The sequence below is a fragment of the Coregonus lavaretus genome (assembly GCF_964263955.1).
Source record: "Coregonus lavaretus genome assembly, chromosome: 6".
Classification (NCBI taxonomy): Eukaryota; Metazoa; Chordata; class Actinopteri; order Salmoniformes; family Salmonidae; genus Coregonus; species Coregonus lavaretus.
The window spans coordinates 10,155,240-10,177,393 of NC_139993.1; the positions used below are offsets into that span (position 1 = coordinate 10,155,240).

At 43.8% G+C, this 22,154-nt stretch overlaps 1 protein-coding gene across 6 annotated transcripts in view; it reads right to left on the reverse strand.

The window, feature by feature from the left end:
• Positions 1 to 5,153: 5,153 nt before the first annotated feature.
• LOC311131157 (signal-induced proliferation-associated 1-like protein 2) overlaps positions 5,154 to 22,154 on the reverse strand; it is a 109,376-nt gene continuing 92,375 nt past the window's right edge. The window contains exons 15-23 of one of the 6 annotated variants that reach the window (XM_084163995.1): positions 20,662 to 20,886; positions 19,265 to 19,318; positions 18,057 to 18,177; positions 16,955 to 17,189; positions 14,594 to 14,725; positions 9,864 to 9,926; positions 7,748 to 7,865; positions 7,156 to 7,237; positions 5,154 to 6,566 (exon numbers count right to left, since the gene is read on the reverse strand). In XM_084163995.1, the coding sequence (XP_084020121.1) occupies positions 6,417 to 6,566; positions 7,156 to 7,237; positions 7,748 to 7,865; positions 9,864 to 9,926; positions 14,594 to 14,725; positions 16,955 to 17,189; positions 18,057 to 18,177; positions 19,265 to 19,318; positions 20,662 to 20,886 (1,180 nt within the window). In that variant the 3' untranslated portion in view covers positions 5,154 to 6,416. Of the gene's footprint in view, positions 6,567 to 7,155; positions 7,238 to 7,747; positions 7,869 to 9,863; positions 9,927 to 14,593; positions 14,726 to 16,954; positions 17,190 to 18,056; positions 18,178 to 19,264; positions 19,319 to 20,661; positions 20,887 to 22,154 lie in introns of all 6 variants that reach the window. The other 5 variants (XM_084163994.1, XM_084163997.1, XM_084163996.1 and 2 more) reach the window with 5 other exon arrangements.

Below are 22,154 nucleotides of genomic sequence, written 5' to 3' on the forward strand. Positions count from 1 at the left end.
TTTACATAAGTATTCAGACCCTTTACTCAGTACTTTGTTGAAGCACCTTTGGCAGTGATTACACCCTCGAGTCTTCTTGGGTATGACGCTACAAGATTGGCACATCTGTATCTGGGGAGTTTCTGCCATTCTTCTCTTTAGATCCTCTCAAGCTCTGTCAGGTTGGATGGGGAGCGTCACCACACAGCTATTTTCATGTCTCTCCAGAAATGTTAGATCGGGTTCAAGTCCGGGCTCTGGCTGGGCCACTCAAGGACATTCAGAGACTTGTCCCGAAGCCACTCCTGCATGGTCTTGGCTGTGTCCTAAACGATATTATAACCGCGATTGATAATAGACAGTACTGTGCAGCCGTCTTCATCGACCTGGCCAAGGCTTTCGACTCTGTCAACCACCGCATTCTTATTGGCAGACTAAATAGCCTTGGTTTCTCAAATGACTGCCTCGCCTGGTTCACCAACTACTTCTCAGATAGAGTTCAGTGTGTCAAATCGGAGGGCCTGTTGTCTGGACCTATGGCAGTCTCTATGGGGGTGCCACAGGGTTCAATTCTTGGGCCGACACTTTTCTCCGTGTATATCAATGATGTCGCTCTTGCTGCTGGTGACTCTCTGATCCACCTCTACGCAGACGACACCATTTTGTATACATCTGGCCCTTCATTGGACACTGTGTTAACAAACCTCCAAACGAGCTTCAATGCCATACAACAATCCTTCAGTAGCCTCCAACTGCTCTTAAACACTAGTAAAACTAAATGCATGCTTTTCAATCGAACGCTGCTGGCACCCGCCCACCCGACTAGAATCACCACTCTCGACGGGTCTGACCTAGAGTATGTGGACAACTACAAATACCTAGGTGTCTGGTTAGACTGTAAACTCAACTTCCAGACTCACATAAAGAATCTCCAATCCAAAGTTAAATCTAGAATCGGCTTCCTATTTCGCAATAAAGCCTCCTTCACTCATGCTGCCAAACATGCCCTCGTAAAACTGACTATCCTACCGATCCTTGACTTCGGCGATGTAATTTACAAAATAGCCTCCAACACTCTACTCAGCAAATTGGATGTAGTCTATCACAGTGCCATCCGTTTTGTCTCCAAAGCCCCATACACTACCCACCACTGTGACCTGTACGCTCTTGTTGGCTGGTCCTCACTACATGTTCGTCGTCAAACCCACTGGCTCCAGGCCATCTATAAATCACTGCTAGGCAAATCCCCGCCTTATCTTAGCTCATTGGTCACCATAGCAGCACCCACCCGTAGTCTACGCTCCAGCAGGTATATCTCACTGGTCATTCCCAAAGCCAACACCTCCTTTGGCCGCCATTCCTTCCAGTTCTCTGCTGCCAATGACTGGAACGAATTGCAAAAATCTCTGAAGCTGGAGACTCTTATCTCCCTTAATAACTTTAAGCATCAGTTGTCAGAGCACCTTACCGATCACTGCACCTGTACACAGCCCATCCGAAATTAGCCCACCCAACTACCTCATCCCTATATTATTTATTTTGCTCTTTTGCACCCCAGTATCTCTATTTGCACATAATCTCTTGCACATCTAGCATTCCAGTGTTAATACTATTGTAATTATTCTGCACTATAGCCTATTTATTGCCTTACCTCCATAACTTGCTACATTTGCACACACTGTATATATATTTTCTGTTGTATTTTCTGACTTTATGTTTTTTTTACCCCATATGTAACTCTGTTGTTTTTATTGCACTACTTTGCTTTATCTTGGCCAGGTCGCAGTTGTAAATGAGAACTTGTTCTCAACTGGCTTACCTGGTTAAATAAAGGTGAAAAAAAAAAAAAAAAAAAATAAAAATAAATAAAAAATAAATAAAAGTGTGCTTAGGGTTGTTGTCCTGTTGGAAGGTGAACCTTCGCCCCAGTCTGAGGTCCTGAGCGCTCTGGAGCAGGTTTTCATCAAGGATCTCTCTGTACTTTGCTCCGTTCATATTTCTCTCGATCCTGACTAGTCTTGCAGTCCCTGCCGCTGAAGCACATCCCCACAGCATGATGCTGCCACCACCTTGCTTCACTGTAGGGATGGTGCCAGGGTTCCTCCAGACGTGACGCTTGGCATTCAGGCCAAAGAGTTCAATCTTGGTTTCATCAGACCAGAGAATCTTGTTTTTCATGGTCTGAGAGTCTTTAGGTGCCTTTTGGCAAACTTCAAGTGGGCTGTCATGTGCTTTTTACTGAGGAGTGGCTTCCGTCTGTCCACTCACCATAAAGGCCTGATTGGTGTAGTGCTGCAGAGATGGTTGTCCTTCTGGAAGGTTCTCCCATCTCCACAGAGGAACACTGGAGCTCTGTCAGAGTGACCATCGGGTTCTTGGTCACCTCCCTGACCAAGGCCCTTCTTCCTCGATTGCTCAGTTTGGCCGAGCGGCCAGCTCTAGGAAGAGTCTTGGTGGTTCCAAACTTCTTCCATTTCAGAATGATGGAGGCCACTGTTCTTGGGGACCTTCAATGCTGCAGAAATGTTTTGGTACCCTTCCCCAGATCTGTGCCTCGACACAATCCTGTCTCGGAGCTCTACGGACAATTCCTTCAACCTCATGGCTTGGTTTTTGCTCTGACATGCACTGTCAACTGTGGGACCTTATACAGACAGGTGTGTGCCTTTCCAAATCATATCCAATCAATTGAATTTACCATAGGTGGACTCCAATTAAGTTGTAGAAACATCTCAAGGATGATAAATGGAAACGGGATGCACCTGAGCTCAATTTCGAGTCTCATAGCAAAGGATCTGAATACTTACTTATTGTGTTTAGATTGATGAGGAAAACATTTAATTTAATCAATTTTAGAATAAGGCTGTAACGTAACAAAATGTGGAAAAAGTAAAGGGGTCTGAATACTTTCCGAATGCACTGTACGTTTCTCAATCCTGGTCCTTGAGTACCCGAAAGGTTGCACAATTAACTTATTCTGTTTTACCCCATTTTAATTGTTCCAACCACTCAACTTATCATCAAGCCCTTGATTAGTTTGGGGGAGAAACAATGTTCCAACTTACAGTATTTGAAAGGACTGTGTAGTGAAGAGCAAAGATGGAGGCCTAATGATGCTTAGATGAAGCTTCGATACACGGTTGGTCACATACACAACAATATACTCAAAATTACCATTGCATTCCCATGATCATTATTAGTAAAATGTTCTCATTTTCACCTAAGGCTCACTTCTGAGAATACACTCTGGCCTAGAAAGCCCAAACCTTCGGGGCACCACCGCTGAAAACATTACACAATTTGCAGCTTCAACCCGAGTCATATAGGTCTCTGATCTTTCTCTTACTCGCTGTTTTCTATTGTGTGTGTAGAACACAGTGAAAAACACCAATGCATTGATATTTCTTTCCCTTCCTCTCAGCATTTTTTCGGGAAACCAGGTCATCGAATCTATGAATTATAGATCCTCCTCCACGACAAACTCCGGCACTGGCAACATTGCGCAGCTTTCTTTTTCCTCCTTCTGTTGAACACTTCTGTTCGGGATTTAGCGTGCCTTGTGCTTCGCAAGCATCTTTGTAAAGTGTTGTTCTATTAAGTCAACTCTTGGTTCAAAACACAGGTTCATTGGGAGGGAGGAGACGCATCGTCTTCTCATTTCGTGTCACACTCGAGTCAGGGCTCTCATCCTAAAAGCACTAGCGGCAGGTGCTCCATACATATCCCATGCAACCACCAAAGTGCTCAATCAATAATGAAAATACTCTGATTGGCTCCACTGAGGAGAACGCTGGGGTTTTGAAATGGAAGGTGAAACATGAGCTAGAGTAAAAGGGGCGACGATTGCGCTATGGCACTCCATTCACTATTCAGCACTACATTCACTTTCCAGCACTCCATCCATCCAACGCTCCCATTTTCTCTTCCATTCATCTTTAAAAAACCTTACTTTGAACTATTTCACTGGCCCATTTGTCTTCCCCTCCTTGTAGGATGCCTCTCCTGTTTGATCTTTCCTCTCCTTTCTCTCAGGCACTCATTAAAAAAAAAATCTCTCTCCTTCCCCATCTCCAACCAAACCTTGCTCCTCCTCCTGGACCTCAATGACGTGCATGTGTGTGTCTGCTACCAATTGCATGTGTGAGTGGGTGTCGCGCTCTCAGTTCCTCCACTTTTTACATCTGCGGTCAAACCATATGGAGAGAGGTGAGGTAATGGGACCTACATTGGGTGGCTGGAGGCTGCAGGAGAGCCATCTGGGACATAGGCCTACTGTTGTAGTCAGGCTGGGATGACAACTGTAGACATCCCCACCAAACCACAGGCTATTGTCCCTAAGGGATGGGAGTGTTCTCGATCTGCCATAAATAATGGCTCATCTGTTGGACACAATGGGAGTATGTTGCCTTAATTGGACATGAGAGTTAAACTTGTATTCAGGGTTTTCATAAGAGACTAGTTTGGTTGTGCAGGGTTTTAGGAAAATACTATGCTCTGATTTCTCAACAAACTAAATGTTCCAATATGTTAAGTCTAACCAAAGAGGAATAAAAACAAATATAGTGCGGTTAATATCATGTGAATTCTAAAGTACAAGACGCAAGGTTGCCAGCTATTTGCACTTGGATCAAAATTTCACTTGTGCCACCTTGCCATAAGAGCTGGTAGGCCTACTCTGGTACAAGAGACCTCTGAGCCAAATACTTTAGTCCATGAATTATTCAAAAGGTTCATATGGGTGATTCTTGTGGACACTGAAGGCCCATCTGGGTCTAATAAGACACGAGTGTGCTACACTCCAGAACACCTGCTTCCATCCAGCCATCACTTTTGCTAGATCCTTTAGCTGTTTTGAATAATGGCCTGACCAATAAAAAAGGAAGGCACATATGCTACTATGCAGATTCCCAATTGTGCCTAATATGTGATCCCTGTACAAGTGTTACCCATAATTCAATACTCCAAATGACTGCACGGCACTTATCAAACAGTGTGGCACTGATTATACTATTTTGTCAAGAATGTCAACTAACCAGTTCATCAGGGACATACCATAGGCTGTATGTTTAAGACATAACATTTTCTGTCCGCAAAACAGCACCCAACTATACAAAAAAATACCTTAATACTCAAACGTTGTCACTGGAATTAAATGACACTTGAGTCCATTTAGTTTTTTCAACATCCTACATTTATTAAAAAAGCAAACCATTTGTCCCGTCTTTAACAATACATCTTACAAAGAAAGAAAGGCATACAAAACAACAGGCTGTATTCTAGCAGCATCCAAACGTTGGACTTCCCAGAAATAACCCTTTATATGTATATAGTATTTATATCTTATCTCTTGCCAACTATACAGATATTGCCAATAAGGAGCCATTAATCTTTTTTAGTGCAGAAAGGAACAAAATACTCAATATTAAAATAAACAATTTGGAGGGTAAATTTAAATAAGAGTGTTAAATACAAGACACTTTCTCTGAAGTACTGTACAAAGACCATCAAACACATTTTGGCATTGAAAATACATAATTCGTACACTTGGTGGTACCTTGTGTACCTACAAGTTCAGGGTCAACTGCATAAGAATACATTTCTCTGTGGCAAAAAAAAAGGGTAATAACATCATGGTAGACATCATTAGTGAGAGTAGTGGACAAGGCGTGGGGTTGGAAAAGGATGAGGGACTACAACAACAGAAAAGACTACAGTATCCATACACCACTGGTTAAAGTCAGGCACGTTTTTGTTCCTGCAAAATAAACACGTCCAAGTAATCCAATACAACCGCAATCTCGACAACACCACAATCAGTGCTAACCATTAATAACAGTTTTGTGACTATCACCATATTTATTGCTAGGACAATTTCTATTTTTTTGTTCAAAACAGTGGAGTACTTTACAAAACTTACTAAAGATTAGCTTTTTTTATACAAGAACCTTGTAACACCTTAATTATTTCCTGGTTGTTTTATAATGCATTTAATGTCAAGGTAAAGTTTAGTAATTTTAAAATTGTTGTTTACTGAGGGAACTCATAAGTTTTACGCTTGCCTTTTTCGGCAAAATAATATAGATTTCACATAAGTTACATTCATTTGTTTTTAATTCACATGTTCCTTCCTCTCCGCAAATAGCCAAAAACATGAGGTCTGCTACATTCTTCCCTTCCTCCCCTTTATCTTAACCTTCTATAAATGTATCGCTTTACCCTCCCCCCGGCCCCTTGGATATTTACACTAATTAATGTTGTTTTGCTTTCAAAACAATGCAACTAGCATTAGCACGCTAACTCGCAACTTCTCGCTCTCATGCGATGGCTATTCACTTTGAATCACTTCAGACTACGTCCCTCTTGACATGCCACTGGCTCAGGTAATGTGGAGTTAACGGCCATGTTGCAGTGTGTGTGTATGTGTCAGTGTTTTTTGCTCAGGGCTTCTTGTTGTCGACCGAGTGTAGGAACCATTCGCTGAACCTCCTGAGCTGGGCGGCTGCCATTTGGCTCTCCTCGTGCAGACGCATGTTGTCCTGACGCAAGTGCTGGACCTGCTCCTGCAACATGGCCTTGTCCTCTTGCTCCTGTGGAGAGGGAACACACACACTTCGCTTATTACGCAACCTGGCATGACGGCATTGGCTATACATATGATCACCATTTGGCACAGTGGACAACATTTGGCTTCATTATGACATAATTGTCTGGTTGTACATTGGTTTTCTGAATGATAATACATAATATAACCAGATTAAAACCAACTGGTCTCTGTTACAACCAGGTAAAGATGTATATTATATGACAATGTCAACACATCATGGGAAAGCAATCATTTTCTGGTTGTTTATCTGGTCAGATAAATACATTTTTCTGGTTGCTGAAAAGACTGACAAAACGTCCTTTTACAATCAGTATACAACCTGAACATGACAACTGGTTTTGCCTGCTGGGGTTGTATGATTTACAAAATACACCAACAGAGAAGCGTACATTTTAGAACAGCAGCTAACTGTACAGACCATTCTAGTACATCATAGTAGTATACTGATTAATGTGTTAGCTGCACATCCCTTTGGATAAAAGTCATCTGCTAAATGACCATGTTATTATTGTTATACATGCTAAGTGGTTCTCTGGACACGTCACCGATATGCTTCGGGGAGTTGACTTTACCTTTTGTAGGTCGAACTGAAGCTGTCTGAGGATCTCTTCCAGTTGGATGACTTTGCCCGTGAGCAGAGCAGGAGAGCCGTCCCTATATAGAGATAGAGACAGGCTTCTTTAAGTTTTGCAAGTCTATAGACCAGTCTATAGAAATTGACCTCTTTGTTATGTCGGTCTTTGATGGTATATGCTTTTATACACTAATTTACCACCTGGTGATGTCACCAGGCAGGCCAAAACTCCATCCTACCAAAACAGGCTGACATTTTAGGAAGTCTTTCAAATTGCTCTTACACTAGAAGGGCATTATCATAATTTTCACAATTTCACATTATTAAGCCAACCTCAGTATGAAAAAATAAATAAATACACACACACAGAGAGAGAGGAAAATCACATTTTTGACTGCACTGGGCCTTTAATTATAATATTTTGATAATATAAGTTATTCCTTTAGAGGAGGATGAACAATGTTTCGGCATTCAGTCAGTAAGTAGTGTTCAACATACGTATATGTAAGACCTTCAATAACTAAATCCCCTTCTCTGCCAAGTCAAGCTCCTTTAACTGCCTGCCCCACCCAAAGGCACAGTACACCTACCCTGCCTCCAAGGTGGCGGCCTCCGACGCAGCCACCCTCCGACTCAGCTCATGGGACAGCTCCATGGCCTGCTGGGCCTGCTCCACGTCCAACATGGAGCAGAGTGAACCCTGGTCTGCTGCTAAAGAAACACACACAATACTATTAAAGCTGCAATATGTAACTTTTGGGCGGTAGATCTGTTCTATGTGCACTATTTCTATGCTTCCCATTCTTAAGTTTTGTTTTTTGCAACTTTTACTGTGTTTTGTACACCAGCTTCAAACAACTGAAAATGTACTGAACAAAAATATATATACGCAACATGCAACAATTTCAAAGATTTGACTCAGTTACAGTTCATATAAGGAAATCAATCAACAGAAAATTTTTTATTAGGTCCTAATCGATGGATTTCACATGACTGGGAATACAGATATGCATCTGTTGGTCACAGATACCTTTAAAAAAAAATTAGGGGCGTGGATTAGAAAACCAGTCCGTGACCACCATTCGCCTCATGCAGTGCGACACATCTCCGTCGCATAGAGTTGATCAGGCTGTTGATTTTGGCCTGTGGAATGTTGTCCCACTCCTTTTCAATGGCTGTGCAAAGTTGCTGGATATTGGCGGGAACTGGAACATGCTGTCGTACACATTGATCCAGAGCATCCCAAACATGCTCAATGGGTGACATGTCTGGTGAGTATGGAGGCCATGGAAGAACTAGGACATTTTCAGCTTCCAGGAATTGTGTACAGATCCTTGCGACATGGGGCCGTGCATTATCATGCTGAAACATGAGGTGATGGTGGCGGATGAATGGCACGACAATGGGCCTCAGGATCTCGTCACGGTATCTCTGTGCATTCAAATTGCCATTGATAAAATGCAATTGTGTTGGTTGTCTGTAGCTTATGCCTGCCCATTCCATAACCTCACTGCCACCATGGGGCTCTCTGTTCACAACGTTGACATCAGCAAACCGCTCGTCCACCCGACGCCATACACGTGGTCTGTGGTTGTGAGGCTGGTTGGAGGTACTGCCAAATTCTCTAAAACGACGTTGGAGGCGGCTTATGGTACCGAAATGCACATTCTATTCTCTGGCAACAGCTCTGGTGTACATTCCTTAACTCATCATGCCAATTGCACACTCCCTCAAAACTTGAGACATCTGTGGCATTGTGTTGTGTGACAAAAAATTCACATTTTAGAGTAGCTTTTTATTGACCACAGCACAAGGTGCACCTGTGTAACGACCATGCTGTTCAATCAGCTTCTTGATATGCCACACCTGTCAGGTGGATGGATTATCTTGGCAAAGGAGAAATGCTCACTAACAGGGTTGTAACCAAATTTGTGCACCAAATTTGACAGAAATACACATTTTGTGCATCTGGAAAATTTCTGGGATCTTTTATTTCAGCTTTTGAAACATGGGACCAACACTTTACATGTTGCGTTTATATTTTTGTTCAGTGTACAATATTTTTGGTTATGGAAAATAGATTTCACAGCGGTTTAGATGGTACAATGATTCTCTACACTACACTTGCTTGTTTTGTCACAAACTGAAATTAGGCGAACTATTAGAATTTTAGCAACCAGGAAATGGCAGAGCGATTTTTGCATAGTGCATCTTTAAATACCATGACACACATCTCGACTAAGATAGTCCCTAACTGCTTGGAAATGCCAGATTAGAAGAGCAGTTTAAATCAGGCGTGTTAGTGCTAGGCTGGAACAAAAGTTAGCAGGAGAAAACATCACAATAGAAGTAGTGGTTGAGGGTAACACTAGGCAGCTAGTAGTAGAAGGTGGTGGTAGTAATAGTGGTGGTGGTAGTAGTAACCACTGTAGTGTTACAGAAGCATTAGCTGTTGTAGTAGTAGCTGTGGTAGTATTAACAGAAATGCTAGTAGAAACCCTAATTTGATTTCATACTAAATAAAATGGTAGTAGTTGTAGAGGTTCCATAGCAGTAATAGCAAAAGCACCAATGGCAGTAAAGGTGAAAGAAGCTCTAATGGCAGTAACTAACTAGAGTGGTAGTAAAAGTAATTCCAATAAAGAGGAGAAGACAAAAAAGAGTAAAGAGAACCCAGTGCTTTGTTGAGCAAAATGTCAAGGTCACCTAGTGATTCTTTCTGACTGTCTTTATCACACAGGCGATTGGCATCCTTGTCGAGCTCCAGACCTGAAAACACGAGAGGAGACAGCACATCCCTCAGATACAGTTCAGCTACCCACACTGTGTATAGTGCACTTTCAGTGCAAATAAGCTACAGTAGCTCTTAAATGCTCCAAAAGCAATGTACTAAGGAAAGGCACATTCTGGCGCAGCCCTTTTAAGCAGTCCATTCTTGCAACCATGGAGGTGGAGAGAATGATGTAGAGTAGAATGGATCCTGTGAAAGTGCTATAGTTAGCTGCCATCCCTAAACCTTTGCCATGGTCTATTCTAAAAGCAACAATTATGGCGCTACGGTGCTTTGAAAAAGTATTTGCCCCCTTTCTAATTTTTGCTACTTTTGCGTATTTTTGATACTGATCTTCAACCAAAACCTAATAGATAAAGGTTGAAGATCTGATAACATTCAGTATCAACAATATGCAAAAATAGAGAAAATCAGAAAGGGGGCAAATACTTTTTCATGGCACTGTATATAACAACTGGATCCACTCTCTCTGTGGGTGAAGAGGGTCGCACGTGCAGGTGGTGGGTTAAATATGAGAGCTAACTGGATTTCACACAGTTAAGGCCCCACAGTATAATATACATTAACTTCCGAAAGTATTCAGACCCCTTGACTTTTTCCACATTTTGTTACATTACAGCCTTATTCTAAAATAGATTAAATAAATAGAAATCCTCAGCAATCTACACACATACCCCATAATGACACAGCGAAAACAGGTTAAAAATAAATAAAAAAATACCTTATTTACATAAGTATTCAGACTCTTTGCTATGAGACTCGAAATTGAGCTCAGGTGCATCCTGTTTCCATTAATCATCCTTGAGATGTTTCTACAACTTGATTGGAATCCACCTGTGGTAATTAAATTGATTGGACATGATTTGGAAAGGCACACACCTGTCTATATAAGGTCCCACAGTTGACAGCACATGTCATAGCAAACACCAAGCCATGAGGTCGAAGGAATTGTCCGTAGAGCTCCGAGACAGGATTGTGTCGAGGCACAGATCTGGGGAAGGGTAACAAAAAATGTCTGCAGCATTGAAGGTCCCCAAGAACACAGTGGTCTCCATCATTCTTAAATGGAAGAAGTTTGGAACCACCAAGACTCTTCCTAGAGCTGGACGCCCGGCCAAACTGAGCAATCAGGGGAGAAAGGCCTTGGTCAGGGAGGTGACCAAAAACCCGATGGTCACACTGACAGAGCTCTAGAGTTCCTCTGTGGAGATGGGAGAACCTTCCAGAAGGACAACCATCTCTGCAGTACTCCATCAATCAGGCCTTTATGGTAGAGTGGCGAGACGGAAGCCAGTCCTCAGTAAAAGGCACATGACAGCCCACTTGCTGTTTGCCAAAAGGCACCTAAAGACTCTCAGACCATGAGAAACAAGATTGTCTGGTCTGATGAAACAAAGATTGAACTCTTTGGCCTGAATGCCAAGCGTCACGTCTGGAGGAACCCTGGCACCATCCCTACGGTGAAGTAAGGTGGTGGCAGCATCATAATGTGGGATTGTTTTTCAGCGGCAGGGACTGGGAGACTAGTCCGGATTGAGGCAAAAATGAACTGAGCACAGTACAGAGAGATCCTTGACGAAAACCTGCTCCAGAGCACTCAGGACCTCAGACTGAGGCGAACATTCACCTTCCAACAGGTCAACGACCCTAAGCACACAGCCAAGACAACGCAGGAGTGGCTTCGGGACAAGTCTCTGAATGTCCTTGAGGGGCCCAGCCAGAGCCCGGACTTGAAAACGATTGAATATCTCTGGAGAGACCTGAAAATAGCTGTGCAGCGACGCTCCCCATCCAACCTGACAGAGCTTGAGAGGATCTGCAGAGAAGAATGGGAGAAACTCCCCAAATACAGGTGTGCCAAGCTTGTAGCGTCATACCCAAGAAGACTCTAGGGTGTAATTGCTGCCAAAGGTGCGTCAACAAAATACTGAGTAAAGGGTCTGAATACTTATGTAAATATGATTTTTTATTTTTTTTATTTTTAATAAATTAGCAAAAATGTCCAAAAACCTGTTTTTGCTATGTCATTATGGGGTATTGTGTGTAGATTGATGAGGAAAAATAACTATTTAATAAATTTTAGAATAACGCCGTAACCTAACAAAATGTCAAGGGGTCTGAATACTTTCCGAAGGCACTGTAAGCCAGTGATTCTCAACTCCAGCTGTAAAGACCCACATGACTGCACCTTTTTGTTCTAGCCCAACACTAACACACTTGATTCAACAACTCAAACAGCCCATGTTTAGTTGAATCAAGTGCGTTAGCACTGGGCTAGAACAATAAAGTGCAGTCCAATGGGTTGCCGAGTTGAGAAACACTAGAAGCCAGTCCCCTTCCGTAGTAACCGACACGGCACAGCACACTATTGTTACCTTCCAGATAGAGAGCATAGGACAATTCTGGATAGGGAAGAAAACAAGAAAGGGGGGGATTGTGAGAAGTCAGAACAGCCTAGCAGATGTCCGAGCCGGCATCACATATCCCTTTAGAAAGCTGGGGGTCTTAGTGAGGAAATGTAGGTTAAGTTTCTAGCGAAAGAGCAGCACCCCCCCCCCACCCCACCTCCACATGCGTCTATCTTCTCAATAGTTGGACAGTGTTGAGAGGTGACGTGGGTTTGGAATGTGGTATTTGAGGACAGAAAGGAGGGAGAAGGGGAAAGAGATGGGAGCCGTTCTTGCTAAGATTGTTCTCGCTAAGGAGTGAGAAAAGGGGGAGCGCGAGAGAGGGAAGAGAGATGAAAGGGGTTCTCAGTAAAGATAAGTGTCTCACTGAAGTTGCTTCTGAGAGCCAAGCGAGAGATTGAAGCTGTGAAAATCTCACCCATAATCTCACACATCTCTCTCTTTCTCCCTTTTAACAATCCCTCTCTGTTCTAATTGACAGTCTCAACATTGACTTAACGTTGACTGAAGTAAATCACAGGTGAAGTGATTATCATAGTGGAAAACAAAGAATACAAAGGAGGACAAGGAAGAAAGTAAAAGAGGGAGATCTTCACTTTTCCTTTAGAAAAAGCACTAGCCTATATTGAGATGGAAACAACTAAAACAACATCCCATGACATTTTGGAAATATGGAAAAAACTAACGGTCTAAGATAAAACTTGAGGTTAAGTTATCATTGATAAATATGAATCACAACTGAACAATGAGACGCGCAAGGAGAGAGGAATGTCTGTGTTGTCTGTTCTGCTGCACTCTTGGCTGTGAATGTGAACCATTTGTCCTGTTCTAGTATGCGTGGGTCTACGGAAACAGAAATAATGCTCGCTAGTCGCTACTAATGCTCACCCCGCCCTTTGCCCCCCAGGCATTTCTAATGAGGACTAGCATGCTAGTGTTTCTGCGTGCTTAGCAACACTGCCTTTAGAGCACACAGCGAGCACCACAAAACAAAATAAGTCAACTAAACGACACGGCAAGCCTGGGCTAATAAATGCCAGGGTCAGCACTCCCACGACTCTCCAAGCAAATTAGTTCCCCCTCTTTTCTCTGTTGTTGACATGTATGCAAATCGAAGGCTGCTGTGCAGCCCGATGCTAGTCAATGGCGTACCCGGCCCCACCCCTCGCTGCTCAGGGTGAATGAAATGTGGTCACCGGTTCCAACCTATCCAGTCTATAAACATCAGTTGGTCACGAAGGAAGCAGAAGCCATTTGCAGAAAGAAAAGAAAAGAAAAAAAAATCGGGAGTATATCACCCTGTTGCTCACCACATCATTCCAGGTTACCAGAAAAACACTCCAGAGGTAGCGAAGCTATAACTGCCAGAGAAAGTGTGCAAGCAAGGGGTGCAATTACGGCGCGAGGCGGCGTTGAATCATTTGGCAAAATGGTTCCTTGCTGTGCGCTCCATTGTGATAATGCTTCAATTCTCAAGACCAAAAATACGCTCTCTCTCCTTCCACTTCCTGCTAATTAGCACCTCGAGGTAGACAGACTGAGTTCAAGGCAGACACAGATAATGGGAGAGACTGAAGATTTTAACTGGGTCAAGATGATATTGAGGGTCAATCTTAATTAATGTCCAGTCGCTTCAGCAAATGAATTTGGCAGACTTTAATTGGCCGACAGACAATGAATTCACATCTGAACATTACGAGAAAAGAAAAACAACTTTTATAATGGTCTTTTCGCATTTTGAATTTCACACCAAATTAGATACCTAAATTGACCAGAATGGGAAAAAAAACATTGAGTACAATTTAGACACTGAACAAAAGGGTAACAGTTCAAGCTCTGAAAGCCTGATGAGAACTGGGGACAAAAGACTTGACAGCCTTTGACAGTATGACACCTGACAGGGACCTTGGTAGCAGCAAATGTTAATCAGGTACCACTTACACCTAGCTAACATTTCTGCATTCCCAGAACATTTCTGGTAGGTTAGGGAACAATGTTTCTGGTAGGTTAGAGGATAACATTCCCATAACCTTTGTTGGTCCAGCTTTTAAGTGCTTTAAGAAAGTCAGTCAAAAGGATGTTCCTTGAATGTTGAGTTACAACAGATAACCTTTTCCTTTTGACATTGTTCAAACGCATCTAAGCTTTAGGGAGCATCAAAAGATCAAACAGTGAATAAGCACTCCATTTTGTTTAATGCCATGCGGGAGTATGATGAATCTAGATGTTGTCCTTACCTTCAAAAGCCCTTGCGGCATCAACAAGATGGGACCAGTCCAGGCCAGACACTGCTTCCGGGAGGGGCATCAGGCTGCCGTCGGCCATTTTGCAGCGGTCGGCCAGGGAGCTGTCAGAGAACCACAGCTCATCTGTAGAGATGAGACATTTTGGTTTAGATAAGTGACCGACAGGCTCACCGATTTGGGTGAAGGGAACAGTTGGTGCTCCCTCCCTCTTCCCTCCCTCCTTTCTTTCCTCCTCCTTCCCGCTCTCACTCTCCCTCCCGATAATGAGACATCAGTGCTCATCCATTCTCCACTTGGAACACCTGCTCCTATGTTAAGCCCAGACTGCTTGCAGATTTAGAAAGTAATTTCAGGGTTTTAGGTTTCAAAGTCAGTAAAAACACAAAATAAAAAAATGAAAGATGGGCACTTTCCACCAAAGCGTAAGACAAACATCTCACAGAGGTATCCATACAACTTGTATCACCTTAACATACATTTTTAAGAGGCATCTGCAATTCCCCTTGAAGCAAATACCATTCAGCCTGTTCAATTTGCACCAAATTGACTGTGCGAGACAACCCCCCCCACACACAAAATGTGAAAAAAATGCAAAACGAGTACATACTCAAATTGCAGTCCTGCTTGGAAAACTGCCAAGAACACAGTTATTATTTTTTTTTAACCCAATGTCACAGTCTGCTGTTGAAAGCTGATTAGAGGACGGAGAGGAAGGGGGAGCTTCCCCCCACCAGACAGACAATTAACCTGCATCTAGGGGATGCCCACAGAGGTCAGCTTTGGCGGACAGACACACACAAACCTAGGCACACAAATATGTGCATAAAAACACACACACACAGGCTTTCAGTCATTTGCACAGCTGGAGGTTCATGATCCTTCATTCTGGCTTCTGATCCCAGACGCCCCCCCCCCCCCCCCCCCGCCCCCCCCTGCAGAGTTAAAGGTGATCTGAATAAGACACAGCAATCACATATCCACACACACACCTCCACGGCTTGCAATAATGATCTGAAAGCAGTGGATTTGTGATTGCTGGCTGGCCTAACCCTTTGAGGGGTGATTTTTTGGGGGGGAACATTCGCCTCAGTTGTCCATTCTGGAATTCTCACGTTTTGACATGTGATCGCTGGAGACACCTATTACAATGTTATGTAAATTGAGGGGGGGGGGGGGGGGTGGGGTGGGGGGGGGTGGGGGGGGCAGCCCCTTTGTGTCATTGTGAAATACAACCAGTGGTTAGAATGTTTCAACAAAAAACGCAAGGAGGACCGACAGTGAAAGTGTTAATATCTTGCATACTCAATTACCATATACTGGGATGCATAGCACATACTCTGATGTTTTTCCCAGTGGAAAAGATCCAATATCTTGCTGTGTTTCTTAAAAACAGACAGCTTTTTAAAATAGGTTTGCATCAATTTAACACCTACGAATTCTCACCTAATACAAGACAGATGGGAAATTGAAAAAGGCATATGCTGTAGCTTTTACGATAGGTCTCGTAAAGTTCAGCTTCAGACTGGCAAGGGCGTTTGCATTTAATTGACCACAATGAGCTCACAGTTAGATATTTTTTATTCCTATGGCCCACTCCTTAATTTAAAAATCAAAATGGCTGCCCCGCCACTTTGTTTACTATAAAGCCCTGTGTAGCTCAGTTGGTAGAGCATAGCGCTTGCAACGCCAGAGTCATGGGTTCGATTCCCACGGGGGGCCAGTATGAAAAAAATATATATATATAAAAAAAATGTATGCACTCACTAACTGTAAGTCGCTCTGGATAAGAGCGTCTGCTAAAAGACTAAAATGTAAATGTAAAATAAAGCTGAGGAATGGGGCTGGAGAAATATAAAAGTGACTGTAAATATCACAGAGTGGGCTTTTCAGGAGTAGATGCATGCAGCTGTCCACTCAGCACCATTTGACTTGTTACTACACCTCAGGAGCATTCCATCTTTGGTAGATACATTAATGGACGACTGATTTCGTAACACGTGTTCCATTCCTAATTGAACTCCAAGGTTTCACTAATACAAAGCAGACTTTGGTACTTTAACACTGACTATACAGTTTGGACATGTTTTGATTTTAAGGTAAAAAGGGCCTTGAAAAAACAGTATTAGGTGAATCAGGTGGGTTAGAGCAGGACTGGAACAAAAGCGTATACATCCGGTAGCTCTCCAAGAGAAAGGCTGGCCATCCGTATTCCCTCTCAACCATAGAGATACATTAAAGTATCTATTATCTATCTGTTCTATTAAATTCTATGCTCACAACCGACAAGACCGACTAGCTAGTCAGCTACCCTAAACATCCGAAAATCTAAACCCTAAACGGGCAGACACTCACTCTTGTGTAGAGGCGCCCCATGGCTGTGGCCGAGGTTCATGCGAGGTGCCAGGGTGCTGTGGTAGGGCCCAGAGGCGGTGCTGAAAAGGATATCGTTGGGCAGGGCCTGGTCCAGGAGAGAACTCTGGGAGCAGACCAGGGACTTCCTGTGGCTGCTGCACAGGCTCTCGTCCGACAGGGTCCGGTACAGGGACCTCCGTGGGGACATGGGCAGGCCGTCAGGACCAGTCAGACTCTGCGGGAAGGGATGGAGAAAATGAGGGAGGGAAAAAGGGAGACATTTTACATCTCGGAGGGCTGCACCATGGAAGGGGTGATTCAAGCGCCAACTGTTATGTGCTAAACTGCTTGAATCTATCACAAAATTGGCAAAACAGTAACGTTGGTCTGCCACAGTGCCAAAAATTAGAGTAAATCATTTCCCCTCAATTATCTGATGATAGCTTCCCTGTGCATAGTAGTTGGTATCAATGCCATTTTCTTTCTGTCCTGTTTTGTGATCAGTGAACAAAGAGGTCTGAAGAGCAGCTTGCTAGCTCCCAGATAAAATCAATTTCTATCAACCCCTTCCCATTCCACCTCCACACTTGTTTCCTGGCCACATTGTCTTCTTCTAATTACCCAAGAGCCTTTACATCAAGTGGTGGGGGTTTTCCTGACGCTAGTCGCCATGGCAGGTGGCATTGAACGGGAGACGTCTAAATGAACCTTTCGACAGGCGGAGGGAAGCTGCACTAGGAAAAGGTTAGCGCGAGTCTGGCGCCTTATAACCCCCCTTGGTTTTCATTTAAGTTAATTTGAAAACGGTGCCAGCCTTGATTTTTAATATCACAACCAATCTGAATGGATTATGTCAAGCGGAGGAAGGAGCCGACTGAAGGAGGGAGGGAAATTAAAGCAAGACACTCGTTGTCAGAGGAGGAAAAGGGGAACACTACATTAGAGAATCGTGTCAGCTCTATTTATTACATTTCTATCTGCAACGTTCCAAACATTTCCTTTCACTGAACACAGCCCAGACAGTATGCGAATGAACCAGAGAGTCGTAGTGATAGTGAACCGAGTAGAGTGTGGAGAAAAACTAGCGGGAGCAGTGGCTCACCTTGCCACGTCCCCCTTCCCCGGGGGGACTGTCGGGCAGCATCATCTTTAGGAAGGCCTCTCTGGTCAGGCTGGGCTGGACCTTCTGGAGCTGGCCATCTGCACCCAGCATGGCCCGCAGCCTGCTCCCCAGGGGAGGACAGGGGATGAAATGGGAAGGGGGGGGGGGGGGGAGACGAAGAGGGGAAACAGAAAAGAGAGTGAAGAGAGAGAGTGAAATAGGGTTGAGAGAGAGAAAGGGATAAATGAAGAAACATTGAGAAACATTGGTAAGGTAGAGAATGTAGAGAGAAAGTGAGGGAAGAGAGAAAGTGAGGTGGAGAAAGAAGGGAAGAAAGAGAGAGAGGGATGAGAAACAGGCAGGGAGAGGATGTAGATGGGGGGCAAAAACAAAGGGAGGAGAGTTGAATTAGAGACAAGCTCATCGGTTTCATTGCAGTTTCTTGTGAAAGGTAACATACAAGGGTAGGTGGAAGGCAGTCTCTCGTGAACAAAGAAGGTGTCTAAAATAACACCCCTTCCTGGTCAGTGCACTACATGTGGAATAGGGGGTCATTTGGGATTGGCCAATAAAGGTGAGATAGAGGAGGGGAGGTGTGGGAGAGTAAGGCCATTCCTGAAGAAAAGTAAGACCAAACCACAGTAAGATTATGGAAACAAAACTATCAGAAGTAAGACCAGGCAGCACATTACACAGCTCTTTGGGAAGGACAAAATAAGAAAGAAGGATACTACCATAACTACAGTACAGGGTTATTGAAAGTCGAATATCAACACACACACACACACACCAAACAGGGGGCGTAATCTTTTACAATATGCTGTTCGGAGCCAAACTTAATCACTGTTCCTCAACTGGAGGGCATCTAGTTTGGGGAGTAGCCGTTTCCAGGCAAACACACAGAGTGGGGTTGAGGTGTCACAGGAGGCACAGGTTGCATTGTATACAGACACCATGTGAGTGACAAAGTGGGTAACAATTTATTTTACCACCCCATTTCAACCGGACTCTGTCCGATATTTACTAAGAAATGATGCACTTAACTTAAAATGACTTCCATACAATCAAATGGTGGTTTTAATATAAAAGAAACAGGTTTCAGTTTTACAATGACATTTCTTAGTAAATACTATGTAAATAGCGGACTGTAAAATAAAGTGTACATACAGGTTTATTGAACCAAACAGGGTTCCGTAAAGCTACTGTACCTGGATCTCAGTGTAAGAGTCTTTAGTAGGTAAGACAATACGCCTTCCACTCCACTGATGTAGAAAACCCAAAGTGAAAAAAGGAGGGAAATAATGGTAAAGTACATTGAGATGTAAACAAAAGATGTACATGGCTGATATGCAAGCATATAGCTGTCAAAATTGCTATGCTACTTAGGAAGAAAATATGGTCACACCTCACATAACATTGGCCTTATCAATACCTTAGTATCTACAGTGCATTCGGAAAGTATTCAGACCCCTTCCCTTATTCCACATTTTGTTACGTTACAGCCTTATTCTAAAATTGATTAAATTAATTGTTTCCCTCAATCTACACATAATACCACAAAACGACGAAGTGAAAATAGGTTTTTAGAAATGTTTGCAAATTTATTACAACTAAAAACAGAAATACCTTGTTTACATAAGTATTCAGACCCTTTGCTATGAGACTCGAAATTGAGCTCAGGTGCATCCTGCTTCCATTTATCATCTGTGAGATGTTTCTACAGCATGATTGGAGTTCACCTGTGGTAAATTAAATTGATTGGACATGATTTGGAAAGGCACACACCTGTCTATATAAAAGGTCCCACAGTTGACAGTGGATGTCAGAGCAAAAACCAAGCCATGAGGACGAAGGAATTGTCCATAGAGCTCCGAGACAGGATTGTGTCGAGGCACAGATCTGGGGAAGGGTACAAAAAAAGTTCCCCAAGAACACAATGGCCTCCATCATTCTTGAAATGGAAGAAGTTTGGAATCACCAAGACTCTCTCTAGAGCGGTCTGCCCGGCCAAATTGAGCAATCGGGGGAGAAGGGCCTTGGTCAGGGAAGTGACCAAGAACCCGACGGTCACTCTGACAGAGATCCAGAGTTTCTCTGTGACAATGGGAGAACCTTCCAGAAGGACAACCATCTCTGCAGCGCTCCACCAATTAAGCCTTTATGGTAGAGTGGCCAGACGGATGCCACTCCTCAGTAAAAGGCACATGACAGCTGCTTGGGGTTTGGCAAAAGGCACTCTCAGACCATGAGAAACAAGATTCTCTGGTCTGATGAAACCGAGATTGAACTCTTTGGCCTGAATGCCAAGTGTCACGTCTGGAGGAAACCTGGCACCATCCCTACAGTGAAGCATGGTGGTGGCAGCATCATGCTGTGGGGATGTTTTTCAGTGGCAGGGACTGGGAGACTAGTCAGGATCGAGGGAAAGATGAACAGAGCAAAGTACAGAGAGATCCTTGATGAAAACCTGCTCCAGAGCACTCAGGACCTCAGACTGGGGCTAAGGTTCACCTTCCAACAGGACAACGACCCTAAGCACAGAGCCAAGACAACGCAGGAGTCCAATTAAGAATACAACCCCACAAAATACTGCTTCTTTACTCACCCATAGTCTTTTGGCCTGCCCGGATCCTCCTTTGGAGAGCCATCCTCAGCTTTCTTCCAGCCAATCAGATACTCTTCACCTGGCGATTGGCGGGCGTGGACGGGACAATTAAGCCCCGCCCCTGTCGCCGTGCCGCCGGAGACGACGGTGTAGACTTTGGAGGAGTCGACTGAGGTGGAGGTCTTAGGAACACGTTCCGAGGGGCTGCCAGAGTGCCGTGAGCCACTAGGAAAACCGAGACAGAAGCATGTGATCACGGTTGGCCAATTACGTCAAAGATGAGTGGCTACCAAAATCCAGTACAAGAGGACAAATGTGTAAGATTACTTTCATTCCAAACTCGCCATATTCACAGAAAATCCACATCATTAGTAGAGACCTGCTTACAGTCCTTCAAATCTACTAAGTAAGGTACATTTATTTAAAGTATCTTTCACTCAAGTGAGAAAACCTGATACAGTATGACATACATTTACATTTTTGGCATTTAGAAGACGCTTTTATGCAAAGTGACTTACAGTACGTGTATTCATCTTAAGATATCCACATCATAGTCAATAAACAGGTCAAATTAAACACGACCAAATGAAGGCAACAACAAAAACCTGCTCACTGAGGGGTCCAACAATGATGAAAACAGCTACTACCTGTATAGGTACCAGGGTTGGGGTCAGTCCATTTTATATCAGTCATGTCAGGGGATTATCAGGAGGGATAATTCCCCTCCTGAATTGACCCAGACCCTGCCACCCATATCAGTGGTTCTCCTCACGATGGGCTCGGTGTGATTCTCAGAGCAGGTTTTGATCCCAACTCCTATGACTCTACTAGCCTACTACAGCAGAATTCATGCCAACCCTGCCTATGTGGACAACATAGTGATACGAATCGGGGCATGATGAAACTGCATTGGTGCCGCTGGCAGCGAAGGGCAAATGTGTCACACCTCATTAAATGCTGCATTGTGCACACTGCGGGGGGAGGCAGGATCATGCCATGGCCACAGTGAGCCTGTCACAACATGGCAGATCGGTCGTCACCTTTTAGCCTAATCTTGTTCCCAGACACTTTCGACCCAAATGCACAAAGAGTCTGGTGGACCAACACGTCAAACTTGGCCTTTGTTAGCCAATACAGAGAGCCTGGGGAAACTCCCGGCGCATAGGCATTGGCTTAATCTAAAAGCCAATCATCTCCCAGAACACTTTCCACGTAACCCTCCCTGTATGCTAGCACATCACAAGCACAGAGGCACGCCTCGAAGTCGTGTGATTCGCTAAAATTAAATGACAAATACTTTACTCAGTAGAGCACTCCAATAGAATTCTATGGCCACTCCCACTAAGGCCAACTTAGAGTGGTTGATAGCCCAGGCTTATATAGGCTGTGTGCAATAGCCGGAGGACGAGGTTACTTTTAGTCTGGCCCGGCAGGAAACTGCAGTTTGACTCAGCCTGGCACAGCATGAAAATGAAGACTATATTTGGTCGTAT